The sequence below is a fragment of the Aspergillus mulundensis genome (genome assembly GCF_003369625.1).
Source record: "Aspergillus mulundensis strain DSM 5745 chromosome Unknown scaffold_6, whole genome shotgun sequence".
NCBI classification, from domain to species: domain Eukaryota; kingdom Fungi; phylum Ascomycota; class Eurotiomycetes; order Eurotiales; family Aspergillaceae; genus Aspergillus; species Aspergillus mulundensis.
The window spans coordinates 1,059,127-1,084,595 of record NW_020797894.1 but is presented as its reverse complement, the minus strand read 5'-3'; the positions used below and the strand labels follow the sequence as shown (position 1 = coordinate 1,084,595).

At 53.0% G+C, this 25,469-nt stretch overlaps 10 protein-coding genes across 10 annotated transcripts; 4 read left to right on the top strand and 6 right to left on the bottom strand.

Annotated features, from left to right (window-relative positions):
• Window positions 1-340: 340 nt before the first annotated feature.
• On the bottom strand, window positions 341-1,495 carry DSM5745_06529 (uncharacterized protein; the record flags this gene model as incomplete). Its single annotated transcript, XM_026748545.1, has 2 exons — window positions 341-1,260; window positions 1,327-1,495. The coding sequence occupies 2 exons, from the start codon at window positions 1,493-1,495 to the stop codon at window positions 341-343; spliced, it is 1,089 nt and encodes a 362-aa protein (XP_026602849.1).
• Window positions 1,496-2,657: 1,162 nt separating this feature from the next.
• Window positions 2,658-3,635, bottom strand: erg27 (the record flags this gene model as incomplete). Its single annotated transcript, XM_026748544.1, has 1 exon — window positions 2,658-3,635. The coding sequence occupies one exon, from the start codon at window positions 3,633-3,635 to the stop codon at window positions 2,658-2,660; it is 978 nt and encodes a 325-aa protein (XP_026602848.1).
• Window positions 3,636-6,423: 2,788 nt separating this feature from the next.
• On the bottom strand, window positions 6,424-8,462 carry DSM5745_06527 (endopolyphosphatase; the record flags this gene model as incomplete). Its single annotated transcript, XM_026748543.1, has 2 exons — window positions 6,424-8,225; window positions 8,294-8,462. 2 exons carry the CDS (start codon window positions 8,460-8,462, stop codon window positions 6,424-6,426), a joined length of 1,971 nt encoding a protein of 656 aa, XP_026602847.1.
• A 1,674-nt stretch (window positions 8,463-10,136) lies between these two features.
• DSM5745_06526 (succinate dehydrogenase assembly factor 4) lies at window positions 10,137-10,565 on the bottom strand (the record flags this gene model as incomplete). The annotated part of the gene is made up of 1 exon (XM_026748542.1): window positions 10,137-10,565. One exon carries the CDS (start codon window positions 10,563-10,565, stop codon window positions 10,137-10,139), a length of 429 nt encoding a protein of 142 aa, XP_026602846.1.
• Window positions 10,566-10,829: 264 nt separating this feature from the next.
• Window positions 10,830-12,338, top strand: DSM5745_06525 (acetylornithine transaminase; the record flags this gene model as incomplete). The annotated part of the gene is made up of 3 exons (XM_026748541.1): window positions 10,830-10,940; window positions 10,994-11,227; window positions 11,277-12,338. 3 exons carry the CDS (start codon window positions 10,830-10,832, stop codon window positions 12,336-12,338), a joined length of 1,407 nt encoding a protein of 468 aa, XP_026602845.1.
• Window positions 12,339-15,025: 2,687 nt separating this feature from the next.
• On the top strand, window positions 15,026-16,258 carry DSM5745_06524 (lactonase family protein; the record flags this gene model as incomplete). The annotated part of the gene is made up of 4 exons (XM_026748540.1): window positions 15,026-15,169; window positions 15,216-15,324; window positions 15,380-15,853; window positions 15,903-16,258. 4 exons carry the CDS (start codon window positions 15,026-15,028, stop codon window positions 16,256-16,258), a joined length of 1,083 nt encoding a protein of 360 aa, XP_026602844.1.
• A 372-nt stretch (window positions 16,259-16,630) lies between these two features.
• On the top strand, window positions 16,631-19,670 carry DSM5745_06523 (uncharacterized protein; the record flags this gene model as incomplete). The annotated part of the gene is made up of 6 exons (XM_026748539.1): window positions 16,631-16,789; window positions 16,853-17,054; window positions 17,114-17,572; window positions 17,616-17,864; window positions 17,918-19,070; window positions 19,124-19,670. 6 exons carry the CDS (start codon window positions 16,631-16,633, stop codon window positions 19,668-19,670), a joined length of 2,769 nt encoding a protein of 922 aa, XP_026602843.1.
• Window positions 19,671-20,052: 382 nt separating this feature from the next.
• On the top strand, window positions 20,053-20,976 carry DSM5745_06522 (DUF3237 domain-containing protein; the record flags this gene model as incomplete). Its single annotated transcript, XM_026748538.1, has 8 exons — window positions 20,053-20,094; window positions 20,144-20,171; window positions 20,228-20,262; window positions 20,316-20,455; window positions 20,520-20,535; window positions 20,605-20,707; window positions 20,775-20,794; window positions 20,854-20,976. The coding sequence occupies 8 exons, from the start codon at window positions 20,053-20,055 to the stop codon at window positions 20,974-20,976; spliced, it is 507 nt and encodes a 168-aa protein (XP_026602842.1).
• A 1,629-nt stretch (window positions 20,977-22,605) lies between these two features.
• Window positions 22,606-23,018, bottom strand: DSM5745_06521 (uncharacterized protein; the record flags this gene model as incomplete). Its single annotated transcript, XM_026748537.1, has 2 exons — window positions 22,606-22,809; window positions 22,869-23,018. The coding sequence occupies 2 exons, from the start codon at window positions 23,016-23,018 to the stop codon at window positions 22,606-22,608; spliced, it is 354 nt and encodes a 117-aa protein (XP_026602841.1).
• Window positions 23,019-23,444: 426 nt separating this feature from the next.
• On the bottom strand, window positions 23,445-24,489 carry DSM5745_06520 (uncharacterized protein; the record flags this gene model as incomplete). The annotated part of the gene is made up of 3 exons (XM_026748536.1): window positions 23,445-24,134; window positions 24,218-24,408; window positions 24,456-24,489. The coding sequence occupies 3 exons, from the start codon at window positions 24,487-24,489 to the stop codon at window positions 23,445-23,447; spliced, it is 915 nt and encodes a 304-aa protein (XP_026602840.1).
• Window positions 24,490-25,469: the final 980 nt, after the last annotated feature.

Sequence of the window (25,469 nt, the reverse complement as noted above, 5' to 3'; positions counted from 1 at the left end):
AGAGATGGGAATATAGGCAGCATTGGTATTATATGCATCATCCAAGCTTCATAAACATTAAAGCGGCTACTCAGCCATATACTATGTAAGCACCAACCCGCCAAGCGACGCCGAACCAGCCAAACAGCAATGTTGGACGACCGCCCTAGGAGCTAACGGTGACGATTATTATATTGGGCAAATAATGTTGGTCAGATTTGGGATGCCGTGCGCTCCCGTCTATTAATGGTCGTCGTAAGTCATGCACGGCCAACTGCGAAAGCATGGCGTGAATCATCAGGCCAAGGGACTGCAGATGTCGTGTTCGTCGTGGAAGTCAAGTCTCAAAGCCGAAGGGATATCAGAACCACATGATTCCAACCACTAGAGCTATCACGATGGCCATCGAGCTCCCACACATGTGTTCGGAATCGCGTCGGAATCCGGCAAACTTGGACTGGCCAGCAGTCAATTCAAGTGAGTTAGGTGGTAAAGTCGATTGCGGGTTTGTCTGGCACGGATGTAGTTCTGACTGGTTTGAATTGGTGTCCAGCGACTCTCTATTCGAAGCGCAACCGGGTTGTTCTTCGAGGCTTATCTCGTCCACGGAGTGCGATGCCACATATTTGGGCTTCAAGGTTTGATTCAACTGACGCGCGAGTGATTGAGTCGTCAAGTTCCCTAGGTACTGTCCGCCGGTTATGCAGGCCTGCTGCCATGTCCTATGTACCAACAAAGGTAATTTGTATACCCAAGCATCTTCGTCAACACGCTCCGCTGGCGTCTCATTGAGTTCGTTATTCGGCGTAGGTTGACGTTGCTGGCCACTGGCAGTCGCCGGTGTCACAGAAGCATTGGCGACAGTCGGCGTAGCGTGAGTAGAAATTTCATCAATAGAATCATGCCGGGGCGGAAGGGGTTGAGCCGATTGCTGGTCATCCCAGCGCTTGATGACAAATTCTTTAAGTGCGCTCACCCCTCGTGTTATGCTTGAGGGTCCTTTAGTCGCCGAGTAGGCGACAGCTTCATGTCCGGTCTCGGGACCAGTCTCAAATGAGCTCCGCGGAGGCGTGTTGACTGCCGAGTGATGCGGCTGAGCACCGCGCACATTGTCAATACACGACGAATAAAAGTCACCAAAGAGCCAGGACCTGCAGTGGTAGCCCGTCCCAACCAGCCGCGATCTAGGCTCGATCGTACTAGAAGCATTCTTGACGCGGGGAGAGGAATCTGCCAGACCTGTCAGCCGAGCACCTCCAACCAATGGAGCTAGAGTTACAGCTAGATAGCTAGCAAAGCTTAAGCAAGGGGCAATCCATGCAATAAACCTGTCATAAGTATACATACATCGACCGTGCCCGTCCCCGCGGGGAAGACCCAGGTACGCCAAATGCGCGCTGTAGCTATACCCGTAAAAATCCCATTCCTTCGCGAGCGTCGGTACCAAGCTGAGCAGGGAGAAAATGAGCAGGGCGAGGAACGGGACAGCACCGGGTTTCTGCAGCCCCGACCGCATGGTCCTGATTCCTTCGTCGCCCAAAGTTGAAGCCCCCTGCGAGAGCCTCAATTCGCGGTGAAAATCCTACTTGCTTGGGGAGCTTCCGGGGCAAGCCACTTCATTGCCGGATGCTCAATGCAATGTTCAGCGTCGAATAAGCGCGTAGGATTCTTTGTCGGTTGAAATGTCCTTTCCTTCTCGCAATTGTGCTTCCAGGATATAACCCAGCTCTCCGTCTGTCGGTCCAACCTCGGCCGGTGTTGTTATTGGCAAAATAGCGCGCGCCAAATCGAAAATGAAATCCGAGTCGAGATCGGCCACGGTCGGTCGGCGGCTGATCGGTCGGCTGGCTCGTCGGTGAGCAAAACAAAAACACAGATACCAATCTCCCGGCAACGTTCGATCGTAGAATAAGGTAGTGGGGGAGATGCGCTGCAGGGAAGGGATCTCTAATATGAGTGGCTTGATCGATGCTGCCTATCGCGCTGGCAACGAGAACCCTGGAACCCTGGAGCCTGGAGGGACCGGAGTGAGGGGCGATTGGCAGAGATTGCGTGCAAAGGCTGGAAGAGGGACTGACGTCAAAGACCGCGACTGGGTAACAGTTAACTCGAGCTTCGCGATGCAACCGTCCGATAAGCTCGCTGCTGCAGCTTGCAGGAGCCAAGACAGAGAATTACGAGTCCTCGAGCAAACACAGCGGATTATTGGCTAGCGCTCTCGATAAACAGCAGCACATGCAGGGAGTAGTACGGAGGAGGCAGCGGTTGAGTTCTTACTCCCCAAACCTGTGTCCTGGGCGTTTTGGCCTGAACCCTGAGGCTTCATTTGATGGCTGCCTAAATGTCCTGCCTGAGGCCGGAATGTCACTGAATCATTCAAGTCTGTTTTCCCTGGAGGCAGATCGATGGCAACATTTTGTTGTCAAATACAGGAATATGAGGATCGGGGAGACTCAGAGCCAACCTGAGACCGGCGGGGTATAAAGTTTCACCAGAAAGATGAGTAGAAATTAGGAAACACAACGGATATATAGAGTGCCCGAGGGCCACAACGCAAAATATAACCAGTACAAAAGAAGCCAAGTCGGACTCCTCTAAAAATCAATGGCCTGTTGTACCAAGAACTGTCGCAATATTCACCGCTAAAATACACATCATTTCATAATCGGCATCACGCATCATATCGGATTCAACATCGTCGGGTTAGGCACGGCAGCAGGCGAGTAACCGCCCCTCCCGGACTTCACCGTCCTCGGCGACGGCGGCATGGGCGTCGTGGCCGCGGTCCGTGGCGACGTTTTCCTAGCCGTCGGCGTTCGATTGCCCTCACTGCGCGAGCTCTCAGCCCGCGGGGTGACGCTGCGAGTCGTGCTTCCGCCATGGCTGCTCATTTTGGCGGTCCGCTTAACCATCTTGCCCAGCAGCCCGACGATTTCAGCCGCGTCTTCGAAGCTTTCGTCGTCCATTCCTTCTTGGGCATTGTACACGTCCGCAATGGCCTGCTTTGCTAGTTTGCGGCTTGCACTGACGTCTTGTAAGCAGTCGTATAGATACGCAGCGTACTCGAGCTTTATGGAGAGGCGGAGAGGGTGCGACCCAGGGAGAAATCGCTCGGCTAGAAGGGCGGCATGGTTGAAGCATGCAGTGGCGGTGGGAGTATAGTCGATGGCAGGTAATAGGAAAGACGAGATCGGCCGGGGCGGTTGAACAGGCGCAAGGCCTGGAGGGGGCTGTGGGACCTTCAGGTACCCTCGAGATGTATGCTCCGCGACATCTGAGGGCCGATTGGGTACTGAAATAACCTCCGGCTTTACTTGGAAGGATAATCGCGAGTTCTGGTCTCTCGGTGAGGGCTCGGCTTCCGGTGCCTCGTTGGAGATAGTCGCATTGCTGGAAAGGCTGCCGATGCCGGGGGAGTGAGCAACCGGTTGATTATGGAAGAGCACGAATATATGGTAAAATGACGCTCTGAGCTTATAGGCTAGGATCTTCAATTCCACGAAGCCTTCCACCATCGGGAGTACGAATTCTTCGAGAATCAACAGGCCTTCGCGCGAAAGCCATATGATGTGATAGTACAGTTGCAGGGACTTGGTTTCGCGAGTAGGGTCCAATCGTCGTAATCGTCGCGCGCGGAGTAGTTTGTTCGATAGCATAACCGACAAGCCCAATATCTTATATAACATAGCTGATAAAAAAGGGTTCTCGAGGCCTGTCACCGCGGCAAAATTGCCCAAGGCCTTCTGGTCTACCTCAGCTGAAGCCATCCAAAGGACCAGGGATGCCGGATCTATCAAGGCACAGAGTCCAAGAGCATTAGCTTCTATAGTCACCAATCGCGACATGATAGGCAAGGAAAGCGCAGCAATACGCTGCGACCACGGGCTCCAAGAAAGGTGGAATTTGTTGATTGATGGGGTCGGGAGTATAAAAACACCGTGCCAAACACCACCTCCATCCAGCTTGCCGGGTCAAATAAGACAGCGCCAAAAGCGCGAAAGGCTTACCTGTAAGCGCGCACAAGAATTCGATAAACAGGAGCAGTCCGGTTCTAAACCATACAGCTTTCCATACTCGTGCCCAGCGCTTAGAAGCGAGTGAGATTGGGATGATTCGCTTATGCTTGTGATTAGATGAGTACTTCGTGGACGAGATCACTTCCGCATACCGTGGCGTCTATGCTCTGCCCTGTCCTTCGTGCGCTTCTCTTGATTCTGGTTCGAACCGGTCCCCACCAATGATGACTGGCGTAGAAGCTGCTGATCTGAAACACCTACCAGAAGGTCCAACGATATGTTACAGTAATACCAAAGCAATCGAGCCTCCTGAAAGACAGCCGGGAAAGATGATTTTGTACAGCGCAAATGTTGCGAATAGCCAGCAGGTAAAGAAATATGGAAGTCAGAAAAATTGTTCAGAAAAAGGAAAAAATGATGTCTCAAGTATGGTCAGTGTTTCTCCAGCGATCTTGGGCTGTGTGCAGCTTGGGCCTCGAAAATCGGTTTGGATGTTATCGGACGATCAGCTCGCATTGACCATGGCCCGGAATGAGGCAGACGGCAGACAAGTCTTAGCTGCGGGGAGAGCGCAGTGACGAAAAGTATACAGTAGCGAGCTTAGAGACGGACAGGTTTCGATTCAGAGGTCGAAGAAAGCGCCGATTCATTGTGTGAGATTGCAGGCGGCGAGGCGAAACAGTCGCCTGTTTTCCCTACCAGCAACGGGCTGGCAATTGGCGACAATTGCTACCTGTCAACGGCGAAGGAATGAAAATACTATTATTATCGAGTCCGGGGATTAAAGAAGCGGGCTCAGGATAGCAAGCAGCCGGTGAAAGTAGTTGGGCCCCGAGAAAAGGAAAGGATATCAGCCACAATGGACGCAAAGTGGATTCCGCGGTATGAGAACAAGGCGCAAGGCAAGAGACAATCACAGAGCAAGCGAAATTCTCTGCCGCGAAGGAATACCCTGGCTAGCTTGGGCAGCTTGAGTGCTGCGTGAGTATGCGGTGACGTTGGAATTGAATCTTGTAGATCCACGAGATCGCTTGCCAGCCTATAGATGGCCAGATGTCTGGTGAGGCTTCTTCTCCCCCAGATTCGAAGATGTCGGGCGCGAATGGATTCAACAGAAGGACTCAGGCGTCATAAGAAAGTCACATCGTCATCTCCATCATCAATTGAAAGTGGCGATGGCAGATATGGCCGCATGGGACGGGAGACGGACAACGCATCAACGCTTTTAGCTCAGATACGTGTCAGAGCCCAACTGCAGAATTCGCCTGACCTGCAGCGGCTAACCAGCGACAGCCCAGTCGAGTGGACCAGCTTAACTCCAATTGGAAAACCCAGGGCGCCAGACCGCAAGAAATGCTCCGGCTGCGATGAGAAAACGAGACGCTGTGCGGCCTGTGCCTGACGGAGCCGTTCAAGTGGAGGGGCAACCCGCGCGCTTCTTAACCCCGAGGCGAGGCGAGGCGAGACTCGAAGACTCGAGGGGCGAAACTCCAGGCAATGCCGTCAGGGTAAGACTGACAGCTGGCAGGCGGTTGCCAGCGTGGCATCGGGGATAAACAGCAAATCAAGTCACCGCCATCTCGACCTGACAAAAGCGCTGTGATCCCGGGAGCCTGGTTGACTTAGCAACTCAACGGGCGACGGACAAAGTCAAAGATAGACAAGGCCTCGCTCTGACCGCCAGTGCCGATTCAGCTTGACTCAGCGGACACGGGACTGAGGCTCAGCTAATTATGTCGGATAATTTGAATAATGGGTGAATCTATTCCAGGTTAAATTTAGCAAGAGGCGAGGATACGGAGTACCTTGACGGCGTCATGGCAGACGGCCGGCTCCCGACGATGTGTGACGATATCGCCAACCTCAAGCCCCGCCAGGAATACTAATGATCAACTCATCTTCATAGAAGGTCGAGTGCGAAGCGCTCATCTCCCATTCACCGGTGACGATACACAAGCTTTTGCGATGTGTCTGGATTCTGGAACGAAGATGGAGCTGCTAGCAAGGTGTAAACCCCGCTCGTTCAGTAAGGAGCATCCTCGCCCCGGCCGTCACGGGCTGCCTGGCAATGGACTCTGTGCTAAGGGAAATAGTATCCAGGTCCAACTACGATGCTTCTTCTAGGTAACTTGGAGCGGGTTACCTTGGCCGTCGCAGGCACCGAGCGCGATCCAGGGCAAATGTGAAGAATGAAGAAAGGTGAGATGACGGTTCAATCTTACCATCTATGTCATGGAACTACTGGATATGAAAGGCCATACAGTCCAACAAAAGCGAGATGAGTATGGAGTTCAGGGCTAGGGCAAAGAACAGGAAGAGGTGTACAAGATGCTGAATTTCAATCCAAAGTCGCTAAATCAACTCGACAGCCAAAGCCAAGAATCCTGAACGGAATAAAGTCTTATACAGGATGCAATGCAGGGAGATTCTATATCTGAATGTCGTCAAGTTCGTCATCGCCCAAAAAGCCAACAAATGCTCTATCCAGGAATGTTCGCCACACCTGGTTCGTGCGCGGCCTCTTCATCTTCTTCTTTGACCTCTTTGTATTTGGCGCTTCTTCGTCTTCGTCATCACTGGAGTCGGGATCACTGGCAAGGGCGCTCTCGTCGCTCGAGTCCTTCTTTGCAATCCGTTTGGCGAGTCGGAAGTAACTGCGCACTGTGAGGTCTCTCATGCTGTACAGGTTGTCATCTCTAGTGTCGTACTCGACGTGATATAGGTCGACGTGAGCTGCTGTGTTTTCGTCCTCGACTGTATGGGAACCCTCTTGGGTTTTGGATGAGGCTCGCTTCTCATAGATTTCGGTGAGGTTGGCGTAGTACTGGGCCAGGCCCAGCCATGTAAAAGGCTTATTTGAGTAGGCGGGGCCAGGGAGTTCGGATTTGGAGGGATGGTCGGGTATCTTGAAGTTCGGCTTCTTCTTTTTCTTCTTGTCCTTGTTCTTCTTCTTCTTCTTTTTCTTCCCTTGCTCTTCGACATCTTCGCCATCATCCGCTTCATCCGCTTCAGCGACATCTTCTGAAGAGTCGCGTTTGACTGCATCCCAGTCAAGAGACTCAAACGAGCCTTCACTATATGCCGTGTCGGCCCACAGCTTAACGCCATCCAGACCGGTAGTGTTATACTCGACAACCCTCAACGTTGGAAAGTAATTTGGCACCACGCTGGGTGAAACCAGTGAGACGCTGTATCTTTCTGCGAACGGGCCACCAATCTTCTCCAAAAACCGCCGTTCCTTTTTCCCGAGGGCTTCCATGTCCCATTCATCAGATGAAAAGAAATTGGAAGCCTTGTCATCTGGCGGAGACGGCATCTCAGCCCAATCCTCTCTTAAGCTAGAGAGGTAGTCTGAGCGAGACTGCACGCTGAAGCTAGGATCGCTTGGCGAGTCTTCTGTGGCTGCGACAATGTCCACATCACGGCTGTCTTGTAACATGAAGTGGTCGACATTCATATGACCGTACACACTGCCGACGACAACGTCGCGGAACCGATTCATGAACAAGGTGTATTTTTGCCAGCAGCTCTCGTCCCAGCTCCGCTTGTCGCCCGACCGTGCAGGTGGCACGTGTCCGATGAGAATCGCTTTCATTTTGCGCTCCCGCAAAATCTCCAATTGCACGCGAAGCCACTCCATATGCTCAAATCCCGGTTCCGACGACGCCGCACAGCCGTCTACAGCAGAGTTGGACTCGTAGAAGTACATCGTGTTCAAGCTGATTGCGGCAAGCTTGTTGGGAACCAGCTCTGCCGAGAACCATCCGCCTTCTTCGAAAGTATGACGTTGCGCCTCGGGTATGAACTTCGACCACACTTCCGTGAACCTCCTCGTCCATCTATTCGGGGCTTCTCTGAAGATGTTATGCGGCATGATATCGTTGTTGCCAATCGTGGGAATGACCGGTATCGAGAGACCGCGGGCGGCACTCGAGTCTTCGAAGACATCAATGAACTTGGCCGCCAGGACCTTGTTCAGCTCAATTATCTCACCAGCCGTCCGAGGTATTTTCTCATCGTTGTCATGTCGAGCGGAGTCTCCGGTCCAAAGCACGAAATCGATTTCGCCTTTCAGATTCCTCTCGATCCATCGGAATGTTTCGTCAATTAGAGCTTGTGGTGAGTCGCAATCGGTCCCCTCAGCTCCCAAAAAGCCCGCTGTTCCAGTATCTCGGTGACATACTCGCTCCGCTGAAGTTCCTTCTTTGTAGTGTGTGTCTAAATGGAAATCTGGAAGCGGTCAGCCGGTTCCCCGGCAAAAACACAGAACGTAGGAACCTTGGGATTGCAAACAATACCTGTAATGTGCAAGAACCGCCCTGAGAGTCGCCTCGAGGACTCGATCTGATCTTCCTCCCTGTTGAGCGTACCCAGAACCTGTTGTTCTGGTTCTGCGACAGGCACGGCGGACGCGTGGGCAAAAAGTCCGACGCCGTACAGAATCGCGAGTAGGCGCGGTGGAATCATTGTAAGGCGTATAGGCTCCGTTGGAGCGGGCCGAGTGTTGATAATCAAGTAGAATCAAGCATAGATGTCAAAGAATCAGAGACGAACATAGGCAGCAAGAAATAGGAACGCGTAGCCAAGCTGCCAAAGAAAAAAGAATGAGGGCGGCCCTACGTCAGTGTCTCGAAGGCCCGATCGGGGAAAGCGTCCGTTAGCCTCAGGAGATCCAGCCTTATGCTGTTCAACGTCGGCAGCCTTCTCCGTTTTATACTGGCATCCTTCAGTCTCTTGATGCTTGAATCTATTTCTGATGGCTCTGGTCAGACGAGTTGATTCCAGTCTCGTTAGCATTAGACACCGAGTTTCTGAAATGTCTTCGCAATCGATGGCCGTCCCCCACTCCTCTTCGTCGCTGGCTCCACGTGCGCCATTCTATGGACTCCAGGTCGCCCAAGGGAGGGTCTGCTGATTGTTGGTCGAGGACCTTGTGCGCTTTCGCGGACTCTGGTTCGCGTGCCACCGCTCTGAGTCTGACACATCCTCATGGTCTATGAAATGGTTGTCTTGAGATGTCAAGGGCCTCCGGATCTCAATGATAGCACGGCAACACCGCGCTACTATGAATATCTTTTTGTGGCAAATGCTGACTTCAAGAGATCCTTAGAGGTCGCGTCCCCGGCCTTTATCCTGTTCCCGAACGCAAGACCGTTCTTCAGTTGTGTGCATGTCTTAGTTTGAACTTGAGGCATCGGACTATCCGTCGATCCCCGACCCGCAACAAGTGATGTGGTCTGCTTAAGGCTCGGACTATGAGATTGTCTGGTGATACTGATGAGGGTTTGCGGTCCTTGCCGCAAGGAAGGCCATCCATGCTCCATGGCCAGCACTCGCAAAGTAAAGGATCGTCGCAAGCCTATGGAGTAGGTACTCCATACTTATACGCATATGCTGCACCTTTGCCCCTTGGCGTCCTGAGCAAAGTTGGACATGGACAGCATGCAGACTGACAAGCGCTACTCCGTAAGGTCGTCGTCTTATACTGGCAAACAGACCCTTACGATGTCTCATGATGATAGATGACTCGAACTGTACCGGACCATACCTGATTGTTTCGCTATATACCCCTCTTTTCGCATAGCCCTGCGGTCTCGGGAGATACAAGCTGGGTAGTTGTAGTTGTGCAATGGGGACACAAATATACCTATACTAGAGGTAGTCTAGTCGTAGCTATGGTTGGTATGGTGATCTCATTGTCCAGTTACTGGAGACGTCAAGGGGCGCTGTCAAGCTGTATTGTATTAGGAGCACTGTGAGCTGCTGTCAGCGCGCACCAACCGTCTAGCAAAGTTCCTTCTGGGTGTGGCGGATGGGTCGTCGGTAAAAGTTGAGCTGTTTTATATCGTCGTAACCATTTGTTGGTTTCAAGGCTCTAACCCATTGAGTGTAGACGCTCTCGCCTGGTCTTCAATAAGTGGCTAAAGGGTAAGTTGTTGGGGAGGTCTTTTCTTTGAGGGAGATGCGAAAATATATACACGGCACCCTCGCAGTACCTAGGAATGAAGAAGCAAACTACCTACATGTGTCAGAACCTACACGGCACAACTGCGCAGAGCAATCATTCAAAGAATTAATCTATCCCAACGCCACTAATGTACATGCACATCACTCATATTTTATACCACCTCCAGACCTCATCTAGAAGTCCGTAACGCGCCCCCCATAGCTCCAATCTCCTCCAGAGCCCCATCGCAACGGTTCATTCTTTGGCCCTCCAATCTCGCCAGTTTTCGGGTTCTTCTCGCCCTCGAATTCGGGCCTGAGTCCGGGTTTCGCGTCGGGATGAAGCTCCTCTCCATCGCCGCTGGCCTCCACCCGCGCGGGTTCCGAGTCCGGCGACTGGTTGACTTGCGGCGTGCTGAATGCGCCGGTAGATTGTTTCTGAAGCTGCTCGAAGATTTTCTGCTCGTCTTCGGGAAGACGAGGTGGCGCGGGGCCTGGACGGAATGCGAAGACGGGTTTTGAGTCGTCTGCGAGGCGGGCGCGGGAGGTTGAGAAGAGGGCGCGCGCTGGGAGGTTCAGGCTAGCGCGGGACAGAACTCGGCGGGAGATAAGAGACATGGCCATTTTGTGTGTAGTGTAGGTTTTGATGATGTGAGTCATTTGTTTGGGAGGGAAGAGTCAGAGGGTTAGGATGGCAGAGGATAAAATGCGGAGTGGCGGACGGAGACCGCGGAGGTGATCAGCCGAGCCGATATCGCCGTCATTTCAACCCGATTTTGGATGCGGCATTTCTTTCTCCCCACGTTTTGTCAACTTCCCCTTTCTCTCTTAAACCTCGACAAGCCCTCAATTTCTGTAAGCTCTAGACTCTTCAGGCTTACCATCGCAATGTCATTTGTTCGTGCTGCGTCGCGGCGATTGCCGCTGGCGAAGAGGCTGGTTTCCGCGGTTGAGTCACCGCTGCAGCGCCGGTATGTCTCTGCGACTTCCAAAGCTCAGGTAGGCCAATTGCTCTCTCGTTCTAAATCGAGTATGTGTTCTAATGTGAGAAGGGCGCCGTCATTACACCCGATCCCGGAGCCGACTCCGTCTCAGCAGCTTTCGTCAATGAGCGCGCGCCGTACCTCGTTCCTACCTACGTTCGTCCGGCCCCAATCATGGTCAAGGGACAGGGATGTTACCTGTGGGACATGGAAAACAGGCGGTACCTTGATCTCACGGCAGGTATTGCAGTAAACTCGCTTGGTCATTGCGACCCCGAGATCTCGAAGATCATCGCCGAGCAGGTGCGCATGGCAGTTATGTCTTAACCATTCATTGCTGATGCGTATCCAGGCCGAAACCCTCCTCCACGCCTCCAACCTGTACCACAACGCCTGGGTCGGCGCTCTCAGCAAAGACCTAATCACCCTCACCCGCGAATCCGGCGCCATGCGCGATGCAGCCCAAGTCTTCATCGCCAACTCCGGCACCGAAGCCAACGAGGCCGCCATCAAGTTCGCCCGCAAAACCGGACGTGCCCGCGACCCCTCCGGCGCAAAGCACGAGATTGTCTCTTTCCAAGGCTCCTTCCACGGCCGTACAATGGGCGCCCTCTCCGCTACCCCGAACCCGAAGTACCAGACCCCCTTCTCGCCCATGCTCCCCGGCTTCAAGTACGGCAACTACAACGACGTCGCCCAACTGCAAGACCTCATCACAGACAAGACCTGCGGTGTGATCGTCGAGCCCATTCAAGGCGAAGGCGGCGTCAACGTCGCAACCCCCGAGTTCCTCGTCGCTCTCCGCAAGCGCTGTGACGAGGTCGGCGCCGTCCTGATCTTCGACGAGATCCAATGCGGCCTCTCCCGCACTGGCAGCTTCTGGGCCCACGCCCACCCCTCTCTCGCCCCCGCCAACGGCGAGCCCGCACACCCAGACATCCTCACCACCGCCAAAGCCCTCGGCAACGGCATCCCCATCGGCGCAACCATCGTCTCCGGCAAGACCGTCGCAGAGAACATCAAAGCCGGCGACCACGGCACCACCTTCGGCGGTAACCCTCTCGCCTGCCGCGTCGCCCACCACATCATCCACCGCCTCGCCTCGCCCGAGCTTCAGAAATCCGTCCAAGACAAGTCCGCCATTCTCGTCGCGGGCTTCCAGGCCCTGCAGCAGAAGTATCCAGCCCTCATCTCTGAGATCCGCGGACGTGGTCTTATCCTTGGTCTCCAGCTCTCGAAGGACTTCTCGCCCAAGGCTGGTGAGATCATCACTGCCGCTCGGGAACGCGGTATGCTCATTATTACTGCTGGTGAGGGGTGCCTGCGGTTCGTTCCGCCTTTGACAGTGACGGAGGATCAGCTGAAGACTGCCCTGCGGATTCTTGAGCAGGCCTTCGAGGCGGTTCAGGCTTAGACTATTGTTTTGGCTTGCACTTGGGGCTTGTTCAGCATGTAGGAGGGGTATATGCTGTGATTGATGTGTTGATTTTCGTCTCGCTTTGGTTTGATTGTTGGAATGTCAGGTCCGTATACCAATTAGCATTGCTGCTTCTGTTTTGGTTCAGGGTACATATAGAAAAAAGCAGTGGTATTTTCCTTAGTAATGCTTACGAGTTGCGCTACTATTTGGATATTGCGCCGATGTAGTCCGTATCAGAGGTGTATTTCATTTTCACATAGTGTTTCTCGCTCCCGTGGATTCAAGAAAATTTACTAATAATAGATCAAAATGGGGTAGTCAACGGAATTGAGCGCGAGACAGGTAAAGGGGTTTAATGGTAGGGATCCAATTCCCCGAGTTGTTCACTAAACACATCCCCTTTTTCCATACCTCATTTCTTCCATGTCGCAATATACGTTTGTTCATTTGGCCGACACAGCTAGTAATAAAAGCAATTTCCGCCTAGCCCACGCTCATCGGTTACGGTCGCAGAACCCCAAACTCACAAGCTGCATGTAGTTAGCCATATCAACTTCAAACCAATATTGGAGAGGGAAGACGTATAAAAAAAAAGTGGGGCCGCCCCCCGGGGAAACGGCCCGTTCACGAGCCCATACCAGCAGAACACGATCCAATTCTTTTCCCCAAAGCCACCAAAGCCAACCGGTTGCCCATGAGTATTCCCAGACAAGAGACACTTTCACCGAACAAGCAGCAGACAAGCCTAGACTTTGATCCTCACACGAGAGAGGTCCCGTCACTTGTTGGTTCCAGTATCCGAGTCAGGAACTCAAGCAAAGGCGGAAGGAATTGTTGAGTTTCGAAAAAGAGTGTTGGGATGTCTGGATTGATAGGGTGTGAACATGCTATCGCATCGTTATCCTTCTCGCAATCTTTTCTAAAGAGACGTCGGTATGTTCGTTTCAGAGGGCGTTGGCTGGAGTACTTGTCGTGCCTTTCCTGCGTCGAGGGACCCGATAACCTTCTCATGTCGCGAACGTAAACCCATGGTGAATTAACCTCCTGCGTGTGACAGAGTACCTCCGGGGACAAGATTTTCGTTTTCTCTCCAAGGCTGGAGGGCGGCCAAAGAACATCCATAAAAACCGCTTATTGAGTGTCTATCCCGAGAGATAGGTGTCGGAGCCCGTTCGATCGATTTGCAATCTACTTTGCAAAGAGACGGTTAACGCAGTGGATCGGACCTTCGATGAAAGAAGCAAATCGGTGGCTGGTGCCGTGATTTGAGGTGTGCTAGCCTTGAGACAGTGTTGGGTGAGCGAAAATGGGTCGGTAGAAAGATCGATACCGGAACGTGACAACAGGCCGGGGGTTCTTGGAGACGGTTATGAACTCCAAGAGTCATGCTTGCGAAGAAGTAATCAGAAAAACCTTGCTACAATCCAATGCGTTGGCCAGCAAAACTGGATCCGGTCGATTGGACTGATTCCGGCAAGTGGATTTTCCTTATTCACAGCTCGACTGCATGACCGTATGTAGGCAAGTCTTCGACGAAGACAGCTGTTGTGTTCAGAACAAATCGTTTCGGCAATATACAATGTTTCTGCCAATGTGACTCGGGTCCGCATTGATATTAACCGGCGAAATACATCCGAGGATGCTCGATCAGTCCACACAGGGGATCCCCAGTTTCTAGTCTCGGTATAGACAAACCCATCCCTGTTGATCCGCATGAATGCCCAGCGTAGGATACCGACGCGTGTCCGAGCGTTGGACTTAAAAACGCATGGTATTTCCGTCTTTTAGGTGCCTTTCGGCTCTGGAGAGCTGCCTTTCGTCGAGATCAATCGGCTAGTCAACAACTCCCATGCTTCACTGCGAGGCGATTCCAGGACCGACGAAGGTGGCTTAGGGTTAGATTCCCAATTCCGGTCAGGCAAGTCGGCGCTCTACTCGAGCTTTGAGCATGCTCAATCGAAATTAGGGAGTTCGAGGCGGTACGTCTGTAAGGGTGCCTTGGCAGGCGAGAGGTAACACCGGAGGGAAATTCGGACAAGGGAAGACGGGTTTCGGCTGAAAAAGTGTTGAGTACGATAAGCATCCGTGGTAGCCGTACCATGAGCAGAAACAAGCGAAGTCTGGTCAGAAAATTGGTTGAGCGGGCGATGCGAAAGCTGATGAAGAGAGGAAGGAGGAGAGAGGTGAGCTCACTTAACACAAGCGATAAAGACGCGACGCGTCGTCACGTGATGCGGTTCAGGCGGGATTCTGCCTCTGTCCACCGCCATCGGGGATCCAGGCGCTTCACTCTGCCGATGGATTCACAGAAAGCTCAACCACCAACCCTGCGAGCTAAGGATGCATCGTCGGCACTCGGCGGCAGTCCAGCTGGCGTGTCCGATACGCAAGTATTAGAGCGTTGTCGGCAAACCCTCGAAACCAGCACCCGTCAAATAATCGAATGATTCCTCTGAACGACAGCCAATGTCCCGCGGCAATGTCTTCTTCCGGCGTTTGCGGGGCTTCTGGGGAAGCATGCCTCAGGCTGCTCAGGCGTGCTGCCGTGGTTGATTGCCGTTCTTAACTTCTCCATCCTGAATACCTCCCCTCTTCTTCTGCTACTGCTCCTGATGTGGCGTGTGAGGACTACTCCCCTTCGATATCCTCGTCAATTGCGAATCGCCGCTCAATCAGTCAGGATGAAGCATCATTTGATGGTCGGCACCTGGACCAAGCCGGGCCGCATCTACACAGTTGCTTTCGATGATGAGGCCTTGACTTTGGAGCTGGTCAAGAAGACCGACATCCCTGAGGCTGAGCCGATCTCATGGATGACCTTCTCAGTATGTTCACCATCAGGTCTTCAATCGGCATGTCTAACCAGCCTAGCACGACAAAAAAGCCATCTATGGCGCCGCCATGAAGAAGTGGAATAGCTTCGCGGTCAACAGCCCTACCGACATTGTTCACCAAGTCTCCCACCCTGTGGCAGGACATCGTACGTTTTCATATATTCTACTCACCGTGGTACCTAACTGAACTGTTGTCTACAGCTATGGCCGCCAACGACGACACAAACACCCGTGCGATTTTCGTTCTCGCCGCTCGCAAGCCTCCCTACAACGTCTATGGAAACCCGTTCTACAAGTATGCTGGATTCGGAAATGTGTTCTCAGTTGAGTCGGATGGTCGTCTCGCCAAGAATATCCAGAACTACGAGTACGAGCCCAACACCGGTATCCATGGCATGGTGTTCGACCCCACCGAGACCTACCTATACTCTGCCGATTTGCAGGCCAACAAGATCTGGACCCACCTAAAGGACTCTGAGACGGGCGAGTTGACTCTGATCGATTGCCTCGAGGCGCCAGACCCTGGTGACCATCCCCGCTGGGTTGAGATGCACCCCAGCGGCAAATACCTCTACGCTCTGATGGAGGCCGGTAACCGTTTAGCTGTCTACGTCATTGACGAGCGAACGCACAAGCCCGTCTTTACCCATATCACATATCCTCTACTTCCTCCCGGTATGTTCTCCATGTACATGTTGCTGTGATTTGGTCCTAACGCAGCTAGGCCTTCCCCCGCGCAACAAGTACCGCGGCGACGTCACCTTCACTACCAAGAGCGGCGAGTATCTCTTCGCTACTACTCGCAGCAATCACTTTGATGTGACCGGATACATTACTGCTTTCAAGCTGGGCCCCAACGGCAACATCGAGCGCCAGCTCTTTATCCACCCCACGTCCACCAGCGGCGGCCACTCCAACGCCGTGAGCCCATGCGATTGGAGCGACGAATGGCTTGCGCTCTGTGACGATCAGCTGGGCTTCGTCGAGATTTATAGGTTCCGTGATGAGAACCTCTCCCGCGTCGCACGCGTGGATATCCCTGAGCAGGGTTTCGGCATGAATGCCATTTGGTACGATTAAATCAAGATATAAACAATGCAAAAGTTCAAAGCACTGTCTCCCTGGGCGGTCCCTTATCTCCCACGTAGGTGCTATGTGGTGATTTATCCGGCCATCTGTTCTCAGCCGCCCACTGTCTTTCCTCTGTGCCTAAGCCATTTGGCGTCCGGATTGGTCAACTACCCCTGCAGTAGAAGCGGGTGATGTGCACCCTGAACACAGCCCCTCGAGAAGATGTGATGATATGTAATTGCTTCTTCCGCTAAGCCTTCCTGCAATGCTACTGCTCAGCCTCGTCATAAGAAGGGACTCTCCTCGGCAGGATTGGGGTTGAGCCGCTTCCCATACCGGCGATGTTCATTGTCTCAGGATCACGGTTCGCTTACGACCATTATGGAGGCTACGAACTCAACAACACGAGGAGCTTTCCAATCTACATCGTCCGCAGACAAGTTCGATGGCGAAGACTTTAGCAACAATCTCTTTACAGATCTGGCCCCACTGCTGACACTGTTCGGCGAACAAGTCACAAAGCAGTTTCTTTCCCAATCGGTAGGTCAGGCTCTAGTTTCGTCCCTGATACAATTACAAGCCATTGAAGCTTACCGGTCTTAGATGGGCTATGCAGATGATATACTCCTCGCGATGGCACCCCTCGGAATATTGACTTGCGTCATCAGCGCCATTCGTGTTGGAGGCCGTCGGTGGCTCAGAGCGCTTGTCGGACGGGCCCGGGAAACTAGGGCAACCGCGGAAATGGAGCTCTTGTCCTGCACCAGCGATGCTGTCTGCGAACTCTGGAGTGGGACTGAGATAGGTACGCCAGCGATTTTGTCATTTTTCCACTCAAGATTTCTTGTTTCTGACCAGTGCCAGTACGAGAGCGAGGGGCTGCTCAAACGAAAGAGTTCATTTACCGCAAGATAGATTCGAATGACAGGCCGAAGGACGGAGAAGCCCACAACATCATTTTTGACCTCAAAACAGCCTGCGAGCATGGGATAATGATCGGCTCGCACCCCCGGTTGGACGACTCCAGGACCCGGACAGTATCCAGGGAAGCGCTTCACGCCTTGATGGTTCGGAACGCGGTCAGGATCATGAAGCAAGCACCTAACCTAACCCTCAACGTATCGGATGCGACGACGTCGCCTGCCATAACTTGGGCCTTTGCGATATTTGGAATCATTGTGCAGGTTTGTGTACTTGCGATCGCTGCGCTCGTTACATACCACTGGCGAGTCCCTGCCCAGGGCTCCACGATCGTGAGATACGGCTTTCCCGTTTTCGCTCTAGGGACAATGGTCCTCTCTGCAGGTATCTTCATTTGTTCATGTAAGTTTTTCATTCCCGATGGTTACTTGGCTGATCCTAGAAGATGTCATTGAGGCCCACACAGAGGAGATTGACTTCAATCTGGTGGAAAAGATAGGGAACACCAAGATCATCAGGATACAGCGAGCTTGCACAGTTGGTGATCAGCGATACGGATCGTACGCAATAATGAATGAGGAGGGCAGCCGAACCCTGCGCACTTCGCGAATAAACGAGCCTCCCGATTTCAGCATATTCTCTCTGGTGGCAGCAAGCATGTCCATTTGCGGCTATATTATGCAGTTCATTGGATGTAAGCAATCATCAAACATTGGCCATCACTATAAGCGTTCCTGACCATAGTAGTGAGAGCGATGCACTGGAGCGTCGCTGTCACGGTGCTCGGCGCTATGTTAGTAATGGCGTGCACCAGGGCATTTGTTCGTCGTGGACTTGCCGCCAATCCAAAAGTTGTTAAACTTATGGAGGGGCATGAGCTGTCTTGGGTCATGATGGATGCTTGCGGAATTGACTCTCTGAAGATTACACCGGAGATCTGGCTGGGCGTTGATGGCTTGGTGAGCCAGCCTTGGGACCCGCGTTCCGACTTGCCGAACCCAGCCCTAGGCCATATGAGAAGCCTGCCAACAGACTGGCTTATCCGGGCTATGGTCGAGGGGCGGAAGGAAGTTGGGAAACTGGTTTCATGGGGGGATGACTGCAGTCACTTGGCACATCAGCTTGCAACCGCAATCACCGGCGTGCTTCAATACATCTCCGATGAGAATGATGCATTTGAAATCAGGAAGATTCCGCTTGTCTTTAAGCAACCGCCAAAGAAAGAAAACTCAGGGCATGGACTAGCAGAGTATCCGACTGCCAACGATTTCAGCGCTGCTGTTGAAAGTAGGGGCTTTGAGGTTGCATCTGGTCTTCTCGAGTACCGCCTTCCAGGCCAAGACACTACACTCGGGGCCGGCTTTCAGTGGAAGTGCGGAATGAGTCTGATGAGGCACAGGAGTGCCGAGGAGGAGAGACATCAGTACCAGTTTCGAGCCCAGGCCGTGAGACCGAGGTACAGCGACCCAGAGAAATCCGGCAGTGATGTGGGTCGTAGTGCGTCTGTGTTTAGATGGACTATGGACGTTGCGTCTCTGACTGCGATTCTGTCTCTCCTGGCATTTACCTCAGCGAAATCCTTGGACCCCGACGAGAAATCAGGGAAGGCGGTGCGGCTCCTTGGAAGGGGCTGGGATGTTCCTATCCCAACGCGGTTGCTATTCACAGGAGCGCATGAGCCAGAAACAGCATTAAGCGGCCTAGGACAACACCAACCAGCTATCGGACAGGAGTTAGAAACATGCTCCGGCCATGATGGACGAGCAGAGCAATATCAACTAACGGATTTCTATGGTATCTGGATACGTCGACCCAGCCCGGCAGTCTTCGAGTGGTCTCAGGTACCGCCATCCATAAATCGTGATTTCATTTTTGGAGGAAGTCTTGACGGAGTATCCAGGTGCGTCCTGGACGACATGCCGGTTGCAAAGGTCATACTAACGAGGACCCAAGGAACGTAAGACGAGAAGCCATCCTACAAGCGGAGAACAGCACCCGGAAACACCTCGCGACCCACGACAACCTCAAGGCCAATGGCTTTCGAGAGATAATCAAGCCTCTGTCTAGGATTCTATCGCATGTTGCTCCAGATGGGCGCCGGCTGCATGCGGATCAGTTCGAGAGAGCAAAAGGAATATACGTGAGCCATTCGCCCGCTCGCCTGTACGCACAGGAGATCTTCACCGAGTTCATGCTGCAGCTTGCGAGCAGAACCACCGAGATACGAGGCCACACCCGACGTCGACCACCTCTACCAGGTGATCGTCCGGACGAGCCCAGATGGGGCCACAGCGTCATCTCGAGGCTGGCGGATATAGTCCGGGACTCGGGGCTTGCGGCTGATGAAGAGGAGGCCTATATTCTAGTCGTTCCTCCGTTGCACGCCTACGGGCTGTTACCGACCAATCCCAAACTCGCCGATGATGGGTCTGACTTGTCTGCGCCTGGCGATGCGATTGGGGTTCCTTTGCCTCAAGGACGTGGCCGGGAAAGAGAGTAGATAGATACGGTCGCCTGGCCTTTGCATTATATTCGCAAGCCCGCTACTTACCAATACGGAATTCATTCGCTATCCGATGCCGGAATAGGGCAGCATCATCAACCTTAGTCTGCCCACTCAAACACTAGTGACGCTGGACTTGCTGACAAACTCCCCAGCTAAATGCAGCTTAACCTCCGCTAGCCTCCGCTGGCGGCCCACTCGGCAGATCCAGTCAATGATAATCCGAATCGTGACATCGTCAGGAACAGAGGGCGGGCGATGACTGGATCCCGAGGAAGCACAACCTTCCCCTCACTGCGGGGCTGCCGAAATAAATAGCTGCAGCTTCCCCTCTGTCATCATCTTCCCTGTCTTACATCTCCATCTTAACACCGGCATCATGGCTGAATTTCCCGCCCTCAAGCCCGCTTTCACCATCAAGGTACGCAATGCCCTGCTCACTATCCCGACCTGGGACTGATCCAGCGCAGATCGAGCTCGATGCTCCTCTCGCAGTTGGTAAGCCGACTTCCAACCATGGATTCACAAGAAACAGTGCCAATAACCTCGACCAGGTACCGGCGTCCGCCAGACCTCCCTTCAAATCATCGTGAGTATTCACTGCCGAGCCAGTCCGAAAAGATGGAGCTAAGATGCTATCAGCCTTTCACCAAAGGCGTCTTCAAGACCGAAGAGTCCTTTGACCCAGCATTCGAGGCGCAGGTCGTCGGCACCGGCAACGACTACATCCACGTCGATCCCGATGGAAAGCACATGCGCTTGAACGCCAACGGAGTCCTCAAGTCTGTCTCGCCCACGACCTTGATGTCTCGTTGACAGTCTGCTAATACCTGCTTCGCATTACAGGACCCAGGATGGCGCTGTATGACTCACCTACCCAGAACAAGAGTGACGGGAAATAACCTCGACTAATTGCTGTCATCACAACCAGCTCCTATATGTGAACTACACCGGTGTCATCACAATAACCGAAGCCGAGCAGAAAGTCCTCGGCGGAACAGCAGAAGAGGGAAGCACACCATGGGGAAACTCTTGTTCGTATACCCTTAACCCAGTGCTTCACCATTCCAGATTTGATGCTGATCGTTGGCCCTCCTATAGTCACCCACCTTACCTTTGAGGTCAGACATTCTAGTTGCCCTTCCTGCCTGCCACGGACTCCTGCTAACAAACGATCCAGACCGGTGACGAGCGCTATAAGGACCTTGAGAACCGCGTCTTCGTCAGCAAGGGCCGGTTCAACGTGCAGAAGGGCAAGCCGACCGTCGTTGAGTACCGGGTTAGCCAGGTTGTGCAGGGTTGAGTGAATGATGGGATGAATGAATGATCGCCCCGTTACTGTTACCGTACAGAGAGAAATGACGATGGAGACTTCAATGTCAGATGACTGCCACTGTTTGATTAATTCTTGAGGGTCCCGCTCGCCGCACGCCCCGAAACAAACGCACTTTGGCGCGACGAGCGCCTCCTTACCAGATGCTGCCTAGCATTTCGGAAGAGGGTACACATAGGAAGATTCCTGACCGGGATAGGAGAGACTAACCAATTCCTCTTGATGGTGAGGCCCTTGCGCACTTTGTCGCCAGGTCTCTGAATGGTGAGAGTGAAGTTACAAGGCATGTCACAAACCCGCTGGCTAAAACTGACACTCCAGTTCGGCCTTCATAGCCGGATTTACTACCTATTCTACTTAGCTACCCTTCCGCTCCCCTGGCTCGGGGTATAAACAGTAGCTTGAATTCCCGCCTGGGTGTTCTTTCTTCGTTCTTCCTACATCTCTTCGGTCTTGGGCTTGCTTTTCTCGAGCTCGCGCTTACCTCGCTCCTGAACGTGCCTTTTTCTCTAGGTAGGTCTTGTACCTGGGTATTCCAGTCGTGCATCCAGGTTGTGCGACGTAGGTCCGTGGTATGGTGCGCCCAGGTATTCCCCTGCATGAACTGCATCTTGCAACTGAACAATACCCGGAGCGATTTACAACTCATCTATACGCTGAGCTTAGGCTTTTCGGCCCTGCCTTGGGGCAAAGATGCGAAGAATCCCTCTCTCCTAGAGAACAGTGTTCAGGCTAACAAGAAGCAAGTCATGGAACCGGCATCCACGGCAACAAGTTCAAATTAAGTCTGAGCGAGAAACATAAATGCTACGGCGCCAACCCCAGCAGCAACTATCTAACCTAATTGGCTGGATGTCGTCACCTTTATCCCGAGAGGTCCGAGGGACGGGACGTCAAAGATGATGCATACGTCTACGTCTGCGTTCAGATTCAGAGTATCATAGCAAGTGGGAGCTGAATTGTCCCTAAAGTGCATTGCTTGCCCTGGCTGTCTGGTCCAGTCTATCTTCCTCCAACGTTGCCGATGAATCTAACCCTTAGGTATATGACACCTCCCAGCTGCATCAGCGAAAACAAAACAAATGGTACTGCCATACAATCACTTCGCCATGGCTGATGCCGCGGTGCTCTAGAAACTAACCGACAAGTCATGCACCAACGGCTCGTTTCCTGCAACAAAAGAATCATCTGCCTGCTGACACATATGGGAAAAAGAAAGGGCGGGGACGCTGGGGCTCTTCCATCTATCGGTGCATAAAGGCATATCGCCAGTCGTCCTCTGACGGACGATCGAAACCCATCGCCGTAACTGTTGCAACGCAAGCGTCAAATGCCTCAATTGCGTATCTGTCAGACCGATGTAAAAATCATTACGTTGGATGCCGGACACAGGATCTGCTTGCATATGGAACAAAATCCTCCTGAAGATACGATATTCAAACCAGGCTTGATAGGGGTTGGTTTCTATGTAAGCCGCACACGCATGGAAGGCGTAAACTAGGAGGTCATCTTCCCCAGCATAGGGAATCCGGTCCGGGTCGACTTGATCAGCCGGCACGGCCGTGGACGGCGGGAAAGGAAGCTGGAAAGGAACAGACATCAGGTTAGCTCGGGGTTTGCCAGGCACGAGCGGGTTGGATCTCCTTTACTTATAGTCCCTGCGGAGTGGAAAACGACTAGGGTGTTGGTTGCTTGCTTACGGAGGCTGTGATCTCCAACCGCGGCGAAATTCTGGCCTTCTCGGGAGATGATTGCGGTCACCACACACTGCTTAAGGTCATCGCTGACGTAAATGTCGACGCACTGGTACGAAGGTCAATTGGATCAGTTGTTGAGAGAGGAGTTGGGTAAGGGGGACGCACGGTAGGCACAGTGGCCGTGGGACAGTATTGTATTCTCGCAAGAGCGCCGACAATCGCGACGCGCGGATTGCAAAGTGTTGGATCGGTAGCAATGAGGGAGATAATCTTCCGGGCGGTCATTTGATATCCGGCGATAGCTGCGGTCGCCATTTCGGTTTTTGTTCGCCGTGGAAGGCTGGGTATTATATGTGGGCCGGGTGACGAGGGAACGGAGAGCGATAGAAGGATGTACGGTGGCTATAGACGGTCTGGAGCTTGTAGGGAAAAGGAGGAGAGGATGAAGAAATGAAAGTCCAGGGCTACAGGTAAGTGGTCTTCTATACTACTCATGTTTTCTTTGTACCGCGCAGGCTTTGTATACTGATGAATGGGCTTTATGAGGTTATATTTTCAGAAAGATGGTGAACAAGACGGAGGACAAACAACAACAAAGAAACTCAGCGCCAGAACAAGACCAACCAGAGGCCTAGCCAGGCCTCCAAAGCATCTTCCAGGAACAGAAAACGAGGGACAGTCCCGGTGGTTGCCATATGGCCCGGTACCATAATTCCCAGACTCCGGCAAGGGTTGGTCGCTCTACAACTCCCCCTTCGCGACCAGCTGATCATAAAGCGTGTTCATTGCGTCCCGGGGCGTCGCTCTGCTAGCAATGTTCTCGGCGGTACGGGTATGGGCGTCGAACACAGCTTGAAACTGCGGAGTGAGATTCTCGCGTAGGGCTCGCAAGCGCTCAGGTTTCGCGGTCCCCCCAACCGTGTAGCACAGCCTCTCATCCCACATGTCGGTCCTCCACTCCGCCATCCCCCGCTCCTGAAGGTGCCGACATTTCAGCCGGATGAAGGCTTCGAAAAGCGCAGCGTACGTCAGCGTCTTGACGGCGGGCACGTCCAGCCAAGGACCCGAGCTACTGTAAAAGTCTGGGGTCCTGGGTGGCAGTCGAGCAGCGTCGTTGGTGAGCACGAATGTTGGGTCATTGGCAGGCACGGGGTCAAGGGTTAGCGTGGGGAGGGCCCAGAGGAGACGTGATTGTTTGTACAGCGAGAGAACTGTGAATTTGGGTTTGCGATACTGCGTTTCGACGTGGAAGTGGGCGTCGGCAATCTCGTGCCATCCGTTCAGGGCCAGGTTGGCGAGGAGTTCGGTTATAGGGTACTTGTCTCCGATCTTTCCTTTGCGCGGGAACCGGTCGTATACGAGCTCTGGACACTTGGGGTCATCGCAGTACTGAAAGCCTGCGTCGATTAGTGCGCGGATGCCGGACTCGAACTGGAAGGGGGGGAGGGCGGGGGGAACAGTGTCAGCCGAGCCAGGGGTATCGTGGAGGGTTGGGGATGGGAGAAGGGGCTTACCTGGCCGTCGGGGACAATGAAGTCGATTTCCTGAGTGAAGCTATCAGCATTGAATGAAGGTAAAGGAAAGGAAGGGCTAAGGGAAAGGGATGATACCGGAAAGGGCTGGGCCTGACTGTACAGACCCACAACCCACCAGCCAAAGAGAAGGTTGGGCACCTGGGCTCTGTTCAGGATCTGGGCGACATCGGCTGGCAATCATCAGCATTGCTTCACATTGGGGGAGGACAAGCTATACCTGCCGGCTTGACACCGCGTGGTATTTCAGACATGTCGAGAACGTTGTTCGATGGCCTTGCAACCAGGCGATCGAAGGCCTTCTTATTCTCGACATCCCATCTCGAGAATCAAAGCCAGGAAAAAGACAAAGCATATCAGCCCTCCCCAGAGAGAACCTAGAAGCATGTGCTTCGGCACCAACGGTTCCAATCTTGGCCCTTTCCTTTGTCCCTTTCCTTTATACGAGATCAGTTGTGCGTCAGATGCAACCGACAAGACTGCCTGGACCAAAAGTCTCAATGCTTTTGATCAGGAAACCCCGTCACCTTCTGTTATCGTTATAGCAGACGGCTTCAAGTGGATTACACAACAAGAAGGATGGTCAGTGTTGACGGGACCTCCCGAGTGCCCTGGTTGCACATTCATCTCCTTCTTCTTTATCCTGCCTCCTCAAGTCATGGCCCGTACCGATTTTAGCCGCGCCATGGCTTGACTGTTCCAAGGCCAGGGCATGTGGCAGTGCCAACCTGATCATGTCAAAGCAAGTGAGTGCATGCGGTCAATAAGCTCAAAGTGTAGGTATCTGTGTAGAGGACAGTATAGGGTTAGGGTTATGCCTTCGAGTCCACTCCGGCCCGTCAGAATTTTCCCAGTAAGTACGCCTTGATACCGAAGGAGACAGGGACCCTGACCCCTAATCTTGATTGCTCCATCACAAGGACACTTCGCGGTTGAATGAAGTCCCTGTGCCTGGCCCCCTCCTGAACAACCACAGATTCGCTGTTCCATTGTCAAACATATTCTTTTCATCTCTACTCAAACAAAGGCCTTTCACCGGCTAGGTAAGCCCCTCAAACCTTTACAGAAAGCTAGATTAGTATGCCCGCCGAGACTAAGTTCTCAAGATCCCCTGGTCCGTTCCAGACTCGACCAGGTCTCCTTCAACAATCTATATCTGTACAAGGAGGTGCGCGTAGTCCCTTTCTCCAAAGGGTGGAGGAAGCTGCCCAAGGCCTCTTCAGAGGCCATACTG